General features: G+C 39.1%; 1 protein-coding gene across 9 annotated transcripts in view; it reads right to left on the reverse strand.

Annotated features, from left to right (window-relative positions):
* The window catches only part of KALRN (kalirin RhoGEF kinase), a 607,994-nt gene that overhangs the window by 17,997 nt on the left and 577,580 nt on the right, over positions 1-12,417 (reverse strand). For all 9 annotated transcript variants that reach the window (XM_067473328.1, XM_067473327.1, XM_060774943.2 and 6 more), the window contains one exon: positions 7,637-7,696. In XM_067473328.1, the coding sequence (XP_067329429.1) occupies positions 7,637-7,696 (60 nt within the window). The remainder of the gene's footprint in view (positions 1-7,636; positions 7,697-12,417) is intronic.

Below are 12,417 nucleotides of genomic sequence, written 5' to 3' on the forward strand. Positions count from 1 at the left end.
TGTATGTAGTTCTCTTGTTATATATAGCATTGGACAGTCCTGGGATGCATAAAAGTTGCCAAATAGTTCAGTGCTTTGTCTCGAGCAGCAGCAGCCACAAATGACTCTGAGGCAGATATCCAAACTGTGTGTTGTAACGCTGTAGTGTGTAGCTGTGTCACACAAAAGTAACGGGAAAACCTCTGAATCTATGTGAAATAAGCAATAACTCATTATATATAGCGGCGGGAGGGGGGGGGGGAAGGTTTTCGTGAATTATGTTCTGCCCCCATATGTTTCGTTACTATAATTTATGTATGTGTCCACATGTTGCTTCAACCTCTGGTATACCAGTGAATCTGAACTACTGTGTCGCAAAATGATGCATGTCTAAAAAGTGTGTCACCAACATGAAGTGTTTGGAAAGCTTTGCTCTGAGGAGACCAGAGCTATGGAGTTAAAGTCCATCCCCTGTCCTTTGGCCTCAGCAAGTGGAAATTTGAAACATATTGTTTCTCACCATAGGAAAGAAAGTTCTGCTGTGAATATGAACCTTTCAAATGTTCTGTGGGTTGATGACAATCTTATGAGACATTGTTCCTTCACTATTATTTAAAGCACAGTTTGAGTGAGCCTGCATTACAAGGTAATCCCATGATTTACCAAAATCAGGCGCTAGCTAAGACTGAAATTTTATCTCATTGAGTAATTTATCTCTAATGGTTGATTGCAATTTCTTGTCTTTCTAGTTACATATCCTTCATTCTTCTGCTCACATCTCCAATCTGAAATTGCTATTTAACACTTGGAAAGGTTTGGCTGTGAAAATGAGCCCTGATTTACAGACTATAAGGTTGTGCATGTAACAGCTCAGGTGTACTGATTGGTAACTTTTCCAGGCCTAAATCCTTTGCTACTGATAGCACTGCAGCCCCAGTACAAGGAAACTTCCATTTTCTGCAGCCCTTGAAACTATCTGAAAGGCAGCTCCAGAGGGTTTACTTGCTGTCAGGAATAGGATATTTGCATGGAATAGGTAGATTGCATAGGTGATATTAAAGACATAATGATTTAACTTGACAGTTAATGAGAACCAGTATGGTAAATAAAATAGCTTATGTGTTGGACTAGAATACTGAAGGAACAAGGTTTTAATCCCCGTTAGACCATGGAAACTCACTGACTGACCATTGGCAAATCCCACATTCTTGGCCTCAGAGCAAGACAAAGGCAAATCACCTCTGTACAAACCTTGCCCCAAAGTCCTGTAATCGATTCAGTTTATATGAAGGAATATAACAACAGTAACAATAACAATAATAGAATGAATGAATCCCATTAATCCCAAAGTAACAATAAGGAGCTAAGTTTTGGAACTCAAAGGGACTTATTTCTCAACATAGAACTGTTATTGTAGTTGTATGTGTCTCCAAGTCAACCCCCAACTTCTGGCAACCCTTCATATGGTTTTCTTGGCAAAAGCTATTAAGGGAAGCTTTGTCATTATTTTACTCTTTGGCTGAAAGTGTGTGACTTTTCAAAGGTCACCTGATGGGTTTTCATGGCTAAGCAGGGATCCAACCCCTAGGCTCTTAGTCCAACACTCAAACACTGCTTCATACATTTGTGCATTTATAGAATTGAATGGCCTTGCTGCTTCAAAGCCTTGCTGGTTGCTGCTTGGGGATCCTTTGTTGGGAGGTGTTAGCTGATCCTGATTGTTTCTTGTCTAGAATTCCCCTGTTTTTTTAGTGTTGCTCTTTATTTACTGTCCTAATTTGAATGGCTGCAAGGTCACTCAATGCTCATCAAGGTGGCCAATTGTAACATCCACACTTGCCTCAAACAGACAAGAGTTCTTTCTCCCACCCTGGACATTCTACAGATATAAAAACCCCACTTGCCTATTTTCCAACAGACCTCACCTCACAACCTCTGAGGATGCCTATCATAGATGTGGTGAAATGCCAAGAGAGAATGCTTCTGGAACATGGCCATACAGCCCGAAAGACTTACAGCAACCCAGTGATTCCGGCCATGAAAGCTTTCGACAATACTCAGTGTATTACAAAAAGCATATAAGTCTGGTAGATGAAATGGAAATTGTAATAAAAATGGAGACTAGTGAAAGAAAACAAATAATCCCTGAATGCATTTTGGAAAAAGCTTTTAAGTGGTTTCTAGAAGGTTCAGCGTTTTTTTTTTAACATATAGAAATCTTACCTGACATGAATGTTTCATCTCAAGTGTGCATGATATTAATTCTGACTAGAAACTTTGTCAAAATGTCTACTTATTTGATGTAGGAACCTATCTCCATTACTTCCATGTTTTTCTGCATCTATAGTACTAATTTTTCAGTTAAGTAATACCCAGGAGCATACCCACTTTATTAACTGAGGTAAATCTATTTTTAGCAGGTTTAGAATAAAAATGAATGGCCAGTCTTTGAAAATGGAATGCAACACTTCTCTTCAGCAATAGAGGGCAGCTTTGTACCAATATCTGTGATTTAACGTTGGCATCATTGATGTTGTGAAAGAAATGTTTGATCCCACTATAGTGTTCACTCCTGGAATGTTTCTGTGGAGAGAGGGACGAGGTGGCCATCCTCAATGTTATACATTTTCCCTGCCAAAATTATCTTTCTAAGCCAGGCAAGGGCAAACTTGGGCCCTCCCTCCAGGTGTTTTGGACTTCAACCGGTAGACTATTCGGAATTGTGGGGGTTGACGTCCAAAACACCTGGAGGGAGGGCTCAGGTTTGCCCATACCTGCTCTAAACAGACAAGTAAACAATCTAAACTACTGACAACCTCTGTTTGCCATCAATTAAAAAGAAATGACTTTCTAGTCAGAGCTCCCATTGGACTACATGTCATGGTTTCTCTCAACTTCATTATACACTGCATCTTGGGCCTCTCTTCATCAACAGAAATTTTAGTTTGGGCAATACCTATTCCGTGCAAAGCGTTCGTTCTTCTAAAACCATTCCAAGACTGTGATCTTGGTAGATGTTTGGATTTTTGATCAAATACATTGATGAGGCTGAATCTCCTACAGCCACTTTTGATTTTATTTTATTTTTTCTGGGAGAAAACACAACTCAAAGAGCATTTACATTTCAACTGTATGTGAATTCAGTACACCTTTAATCATTTGTCTGGCCTTGTGGTTTAGTGGTATAAATTTATTTTGTGGTTTTGTTAAGATATGCCAGATATAATAGACAGATTTTTATTGCTTACCATTAAAATTCTTAGGAAAAATTCTATAAGGCCCCACAGGTTTCAAAGACATGTGTTAATAGGAATAAGGCTTGTATGAAAAGCAATAGCACTGCTGCAGCACCCATTAAGTATTTAAATGCTTCATTTAGGAAGTCAACTTTGAAGAATCAGGGTACGTTATGGATAAAATACAAAAGTTATTATGTCAAACAAAGACATGAAATTTGCCATGCTAGCTTTCAAAACACCACAGGCTTCTTCACCATGCAAAGAAAGCAAAGAGATGGAGTGCAAATCCCTGCTCAATCACAGAAAACCACTAAGTGATCCTGGGCAAGTCACAGTCTTTTGGCCAGTGGCAAACCTCCACTGAATAAATCTTGCCAATCAAACCCTACGACTGGACTTCAACAATAATACCAATGGACCCACCTCCCTCTCATTCATACACATGGCTGTAACCCAAAAGAAAACAAATGTAATCAAAGAGAGACAACAAAGTTACGGTTTTTCTGAAGTTACAAGTCACCATTCTCTGAGAACTACATAGTGCATGTGTTCACACTTCCTATAACATCTCACCTCCAAATATAAATGTTGTGAATGCAACACTGTCACTTTTTCTTTCCCTTCTACATTTTTTACCATTTTTGAGTAATTGAGAAGCCTGCAAAGTTTAGACAGGTAGCACGATCTATTTTTCTTCTTTTGATTGGCCATGTAAAAGTATTACCACAGGATGGAGTTTAGGTTCAGTGGTGGGGGTGTTGTTGCTTTCTGCTTTATTGTTGACACAGCTACCTCACAATACTTTTTGATATGTAAGTCATGTAAATGGCTGAAATTGAAGAAAGCATTTCAGCAGGAGGAAGACAATCCTCCACAAAAATGGCACCCAGGGACCACATATGGCCTAGACCAGGGGTCCCCAAACTAAGGCTCATGGGCTGAATGCAGCCCTCCAAAGTCATTTATCTGGCCCCTGCCCTAAACTATAGACTTAGGTTTTCCCGAAGTCTGAAATTACTTGAAGGCACACAACAACAATCCTAATTAAATTGACTATTTCATTATCCAAAAGTAGGCCCACACTTCCCATTGAAAGATGGGTAAGTTTATGTTGGTGAAAATTGTTCTTCATTTAGAATATTGTTTTGTCTTTTATTGATTTTTGTTTTTGCATTATAGGTAAGATATGTGCAGTGTGTATAGGAATCAGTTCATTTCCTCCCAAACTATAGTCTGCCCCCCCCCCGCAACAGTCTGAGAAACCATGAACCGCCCCCCCCCCCATTAAAAAAGTTTGAAGACCCCTGGCCTAGACTAGTGGTTCTCAACCTGTGGGTCTCCAGGTGTTTTGGCCTACAACTCCCCTCCGGGGTGAAAAAGGCAGGGTAGAAAGCTCATAAATAAATAAATAAACTCCCAGAAATCCCAGCCAGTTTACCTGTTGTTAAGTTTTCTGGGAGTTGAAGGCCAAAACATCTGGGGCCCCACAGACTGAGAACCACTGGCCTAGAAGGAGGCAGTGTCTGAGCAGAACCATTGCAGAAACTCTGCAATTGCAAAAAGTTTGTGCAAATGGAAAACCCAGATAGCTGAGAACAGTGATAGGTATATGCGGAAGGTCTTTGTTTCTTGGTGTAAAGCAAGTACACAAAAAGTACTTCAGCACCTGCCCCCCCCCCCCAATTTATTATTTAATTTCCTTCTGGCACTGCACAGGCCAACTGTGAAGCCAAATGGCAATTTAGTTTATCCATGCTTACAAATGGGGTTCATGATTCCACAACCCTTCTGAAAGAAAAACAGCCAATTGGTTACCCAGATCAAATTTTCTTCTGAAGATAGTGCTGAATAGCTGTTTGTTCCCTTGGATGCTCTGCACTGGAAATAATGTCTTGGGGGCATATATAAGCCGACCTACTGATAATTTGGGAGCAGAAAATTGCACCAGGAGAACAGCATCCGATTGGATCACTGAAGCTGGGATTATAAGGCTGCTCTTCCTTAAGAATTATCATGTCAGCATCTGCTTATGGAGTTTCAGTTATTAAATAGGAATTATTCCAAATAACTAATGGAATCATCAAACAGCAGCTTACCATTGTGTACATGAAGTGGTCCTACCAAATGATGGGAAACGTTAGCATTCCACACTGATTTTTCACATTTACATTTAGGGCAGAAGAATTGTGAATTTCACCTCAAAACCTGCCTGAATGGTGCATGTGATAAGCTTGCACAATGGTTAAGTTACTGTTTGGCCAATAGTTGTCTTTCTTTCTTTCTTTCTTTCTTTCTTTCTTTCTTTCTTTCTTTCTTTCTTTCATACATCCTCTTCAGGGAGAACTTGCATGAATTCAAAGGACAACAGAACCTTACAAGTGGGACTCAGGAAGTTTCAAGACAGTTGTTGAGAAGATGGCCACAAACCCCAATTCTAAGGCAGAGTTGCTGAAAGCCGCACAGATGTATTTGCACGTACAGGACAAAAACAAGTGCCAAGCAAGTAGTAAGACTGTTGGAAAACAGCACAGGAGCCATTTATGAGTCCGACAGACAAAGAATATGGTAGAAGCACAAGATCACCAGAAGGACAAACATTCAGTCACAGGGATGCAGGATTGCATTCCTTTTCATGGAAGCAACCTAATAAATACTATATAGGGGACAGCACTTGAGGCAGTGGTGGATATATCATTAGTCCCTTAGTATTGGTTGTGCTAGCTTTGGCTGGTGGGAAATGTAGCTGAAGGACTCAGTGAAACCAAAGATTACCTACTCCTGACCTATGGTGAGAGTCAGAACAGAACCTACAGTTTTTAGAGCAGTGGTTTTCAACCTGTCGGTCCCCAGGTGTTTTGACTTACAACTCCCATTACTCCCAGCCAGTTTACCAGCTGTTAGGATTTCTGGGAGTTGAAGGCCAAAACATCTGGGGACCCACAGTTTGAGATGCACTGTTCTGGAACATTAGAATGTGGTACCTGTAGGCCTAGTCCTTGAGCCTCAACACATATATTGCTGTCAATCTTGTTTTCTTTACCTAGGTTCCCTCATCCTTTTCCACAGTTTTTGCATTCATGTAAACAAAGCACTGAGGCCAACAATAGGTATTCTATTAAAACTAAACTGCACAGTGAATACTATGGTATTATTATAACATTGTTGGTGCTGGTTATTGACCATCATAAAATATATGTATGTATAACATTGTTTAGCCAAAAGCAAACACACTGAGGAAGTAAAAAGGTAAGAATTTACCTCCTTGTAATGTATCAAATTTTGTGTTCACAACTGAAGTCATTTTCATATAAGAAGGGTCATTTTCATATAAGAAATTAATGTATTTATTATTAAACATGGCCCTATTGTATGCACTATATATAACTGAAAATAGTATTTATTTAACCATAACCTCTGAGTATGCCTGTCATAGATGCAGATGAAATGTCAGGAAAGAGTGCTTCTAGAACATGGCCACATAGCCCGAAAAACCTATAACAATCTAGTATTTATTTACTTACTTTATTATTATTCTGCCTTTCTCCACATAGGGAGAGTGAATTTACTTGGCAAATTCACTTACCACCGATCATGGCAAGCAGTTAATATTGATAAAAATTATAATTAAGAGCATATTTACAAAACTACCAAAGGAGTATGATTCTTGAGCATTGTATTTACATAAACTGTCCAGCACTCCCATTTCTTAGATTGACAGGATCTGTTTTGGCAAAACTTTCTGGGGAAAGTATGAATAGGTAGAATACGCATTTGTTATTTTCCTGGCTTTGTATCTTGAAACACAAAGTCTGCAAAACCAGATTGCCCTTGTGTTAGAAAACAAGATGATGATGCACTAGATATGGATGGAAGTGTCAAGAAATAGTAGGGAAGCTTTTATACTATGTACTTTTTCAAAAAATATAACAAAAAACACAATCCAAAAATCCAAGAAAAGTTTTGGTTAAAGAACCAGCTGGGATGTGTACATATTGTCAAACGTTAACAAACTTAATTGCCTCCCAGTCAATAGTTAATAACATAATTCTGCAATTACAACTACTAGATTTTCCAGTTTTCTGGGAGATTTTAAAGCTGTTTGCTAATGGATGTCAATTTGTTTAAGAATTTGGGTTCTTAAAACCCCCAACAACAATATATTTGCAGTCCATTCAGGGCTACTGCACAATCACTTGATCTATTATGTGTTAAATTCAAATGGCCATATATGTGCTGTTAAATTACATTTGCTGGCTCAAGGATGCTAAGTGCAGCCACCACCACCTGCCTGATAGTTCAGTCAACCCTGAATGGATTCTAGATGCAGAGATAGATACTATTTAAAATAGGCAAACAATTTTTTTGGGAATGTAGTATTGGGTTTCAGGGAAAGGATGGTAGAAAGGGTTATGGTCTACCTCCATGCTAGTGTTGGGGTCAAGGTCATCACATTCAGACTCCTCTGAACTGTTTGTCTCCTTTTTGGCAGCATGGAGAAAAAGAGAGCAGAGTTACAATCATTAAAGAAATCACAGACACAAGAACAACAAAGCAACATAAACAGATACGTGTGCTGGTAACAAATGCTTTCCAACAGAAAAGCGCTAGGAAGCAAGCAACAGACTCCAACAAGAACAAAAAGAGTAGCAGGCTTAGAAACAATGCATTATGGAAGCAGCAATATGAAAGCTACCTCTGCTATAACAGCTTCCCAATTTGCCAAGGCCTCAAAGACTTCACAACAATTCTGGTGCAGCCAGTAGATTGAATAGTCCCATAAGTACAAAAATGAGGATTTTTGAAGGAGTTCAATCTTCCAGTGGAAAATGTTTTTGAATTTGAGCGGTGTGATGCTTCAATGCATTTGTCAATCTTTCACATAAATTTCAAACAACTTGAATATAAATTCAATCTGAGGTTTGCAAATGCAGATTTCTAAATTAACATGCATCTTCAAAATCCAAATGGTGTTTTGTTTCTGTTTTGGCATTTCTTGTCCCCAATTCTAAGACTGTAGCATACGTGCCATGGTATTCATGGACGCCCTACCTCCAGTCATTGAATTAATTGTTGCAGCATCCATTGCCTGGTTGCCACAAGAATCAACCCAGCATCCTATCCTCCCCAACCACTTAGCACTCTTACTGCTGCCAGAACTGATTACTCATTTTGTCAGTATGCAAACAGACTCAGCAACACTTCAGACACACTTCTGGATGTAGGGCTTTTTGACAACAGCAGACTTTTGATCCCAGGTTAAAAACAAACAAAACCCCAAAACAATCCCAGAGCAAATTGATTCTCCCTGAAACCTCCAAAGTCATCTTTTATAGAGGTTGCAGTGCTATCTCCTGCTCTACTTTTTGGCAGTGGTGTGTCCCTTGAGGTTCCTGGGGCATAAAGATGCCTACTTCCCCAGGGCGGCCATAGCTGCTTCAATAGTTTCACTTAAAGAAGAACTTCAGCAGGCGTTTCTGGTCACACAGAAGAGGAAAACACTACCTGCTAGAAATCAACATGCCACCCGCCTATTCAAGTACTGCAATGTTTATGTTTCTCTAGTTGTTTTGTTTTCCAATTCAGCTCATTTCTAACTAATAAAGCCATTAAGGCAACCCTTTCATAGGATTTTCTTAGCAAGATTTGTTCCGAGGAGGTTTGCCATTGTTTTCTTCTGAGGCCACTCAGTGGGTTTTCATGGCAGGGAAGGGATTCCAACTCTGATCTTCCAGAGTCCCAATCCAGAACTCAAACTGCTAAACCATATTGATGCTCTGTAATTCCATGAACACAGGTAAACAACAGGGGAGAGGAACACTGGTACAGAAGACCCAACAAACAGGAGTGAGTTACAACAAAAACAAACAAACTCTATTACAAGAATGTACACATACTGTGCATCAACTGGTAGCACTTTTATTAATTTAGACTGGCCTTGTTTGAGCAAAAGCATTTGTGTAACTGGGCTGCTGTGAGTTTTTTGACCTGTATGGCCATGTTCAGCAGCATTTTCTTCTAACATTTCACCTGCATCTATGGCAAGCATCTTCAGAGATTCTGTTGGCAGAGAGGCAAGTCGAGTGTGTATATATATCCAGGGTAGGGAAAAAAACCCTTGTCTGTTTAAAGCAAGTGTGAATGTTGCAATTAGCAAGCTTGAATTAGCATTTGAGAACACATTTAAGTAGAACTAAATCATTTGGCCAAGGATGAGTTGCTGAATTTAAATCTGTTCCATTCAAGAATGGGAAGTTATCACCCATGGATACAGGGATTGTACTGTCTTAATTTTTGCCCCAAAATGCAGATCAAGCCTTTTTCCCACTACAGCTGAATGCAGACAACAAACTTAATAGGTGACCTGTTTGCAGATGCAGATTGCAAATTCCTTAAAATATCTTCTGTGGATGTTTCAGAGTGATTCTTTGTTGTCCCGCTACAGCGCTGACACACTAGGTAGGAGATGGGCAGTAGTCCAACATTCAGCAATGGGAAAATTGACTAAGTACAACAGGCCATTCCTGCAGTCGGGAGTTCCATAATCGTATGACTTATAAATAACTTCAAAATAGTTTTGGACACCAATTTTTGTCATATGTTGTATGTTAGTTAAGGGTAAATATGAGTTCACAATTCTTGATTCAAGTAGCATTTAGAACCTGTGGGTATTTTGTCCTTTAAATCCCAGAAATCCCAGCCAGTTTACCAGGATTTCCAGGACTTGAAGGTCAAAACATCTGAGGACCCACAGGTTGAGACCCACTGATTTAGAGTGTTTTAGTAAGAATAGATCCTGGCAGAGCAATCCAAGGAAGAAGAATTAGTCTATGAAACCAACTGAGCTCTTTCAAGTTAGTCTCTCAAGTGCTATAAGATCCCTTTGCATTTTGTTATCTTAGACTAATACAGCTATACATATCTTCAGATTTCAGTAGACAATGTTGCACATATTTTAAATCATTTAAATGTTCCACGAATCTACTCAGCAGATTGTGCAATGTGTTCTGAATAGTGTGTAACACAAACTGAACATATAGCCACTTCTCTTGTTGACATAGTTACTTAAACAGAGACATGATGTCAATTATAGACACATTGGATATTTGTGTGTTTGTATGTGCTGATTGGTAGGGCTTTCCTCAAGATGGACAGTCTTCAGAAAGGAGTTTAAAAAGGTAATGTAACAGAGTGGAGAAAGAGGGCCACACCAAAAGGCAAACAAACCCAGCAGTAAAGAAGAGCTGTGAGAAATGACAAACACACTGAAGCACAGGACAATGTAATATGGTACAGCTGGGAATTTGAGAGGAATGTGTGATGAGGGGCTGGGAAAAAGAACTGAAAAGGAAGAACACTAAAAGCAGGGGAAAGAGTGGTGAGAGGGATGGAATGGAGGAATTGGAGACATTTGGGATGGCAAATGATTAACCGACAAAGAAAAAAGCAAAACATTGATCTGTGAGTAGACCAGCCTGCTGGATGTTGTTTATGGACTATCTGCCCAAGAACTCGTGTTATCAGTAATGTTTATGTTTATATTAAAGGAGAACCTGCTTTTATTATAACTGCTGAGGAAAAAGTAGCTGTTTGTTTTTCCAAGACGTGGTTGGAAGTTTTTTTAAAAGATGCAAGCCAAGGCTTTTCATGTTCTCCCTCCCATGGAAGAAGGTCAATCTGCAACAGATAGTCCTAATCAAAGGTATGCCGAACAGTATACATGTTTATTTCACAGCCTTGATACTCAAGCTTCATTACAACAATAATCTTAGTGAGTTTTTTAAAAAATTGTGTTAAGTTCTCTCAGATTGAGGCTTTTTTGCATTGTTTGGCATTATGTGCCATCAAAAGACTTGTAGCTCTTTCTCTTTGGCAAAAAGGTTATTCCTGGTATGCCCAGTACAAAATATTCATAGCAGAGATAAAATTGAATCCCCTACGAAGCCATGCGCTCAGTGAGTGTGCCTCAAATGTCTCCAATTATCTACAGTTTGCAAAGAATCTGAGTATCAGTATAAAAATATTTCTTACATTTTAGATAGTTTAATGAAAACAGGACACTCAGGAGGATTCTTCTTAGGCAACCTGATGGACCATTGGTCATTTGGAACACAAAAACAAGGACAAAAAAGGAGACTAAATGTTTCTCACCTCAGTTTTTAATGGGAAGCTATAATCCCTAGAATTGTAAACTACTTGAACTGTTTCTACACAGGAGATCATATAGAATCCATCTATATGATTCTGTGATAAATAGAATGCCAGAGACCCATTCATACTGGAGAGTCACAGTGTATCATTCCGTGTGTGTGTGTGTGTGAGGAGTGACTTGAGAAACTGCAAGTCACTTCTGGTGTGAAACAATTGTCAACTGCCATGGCAACATATTGTGGAGTCCTGGAGATTATAGTTTGGTCAAAGAGACAACAATCTATGTAGGTGAAAACTTTTCTTCTTCATCCTTAGTACTTAAGAAAGAATAAGATGGCATAAACTGCAGCATGGTCAATTTGACTAATGGCACTATACCCTAAAAACAGCAGATCATGTCTGATCTTGGACGCTATGAAGGGTCAGGCTTGGTTAGCACTCGGATGGGAGATTGCCAACAACTACCAGATGCTGTAGGTTATATTTCAGATGATGGAACTGGCAAAACTATTATTGAATATATCTTGCTTAAGAAAATCCTATGCAATTTAAGAGGCTTCCATAAATCGATAAATCAACTTGAAGGCCCATACAAACCACATAGATGTGTCTGACTGACAGAGATTTCCTAGGAATTGTAGCTCTGGGAAGGTTATAGCATCTGAACTATCTAGCTATCAATAATAATTGATTACTGCCATTACTTTTGGTGGAATATTTTTAGATTGATAATTCAGTATCTTTTTAACACGAGATGTCCTACATTACCATGGCTTCTTGCCCAAGGCACCCTGCTGCTCTTGTGGGATCATTTGATACATATACCCTCTGATCTATTAATATCTAGAACATGCTTGAGGGCTTTTCTCATTTGGACAGGCATAATTTTACTTCATTTAAGAGATTTTTGCTCAACTCTTGACAGTTGTGTAAATACAGTACGTTTCTGATATTGCATTAAGCTTCTGAAGTGTCTCTCTCACACACATGCACTCTCTCATTCCTTACTTACAGTTTGTATGCCAGTGGCGAAGAGGAAAAGCTGTGTTGT

Source organism: Anolis sagrei, chromosome 1, assembly GCF_037176765.1.
Source record: "Anolis sagrei isolate rAnoSag1 chromosome 1, rAnoSag1.mat, whole genome shotgun sequence".
Classification (NCBI taxonomy): domain Eukaryota; kingdom Metazoa; phylum Chordata; class Lepidosauria; order Squamata; family Dactyloidae; genus Anolis; species Anolis sagrei.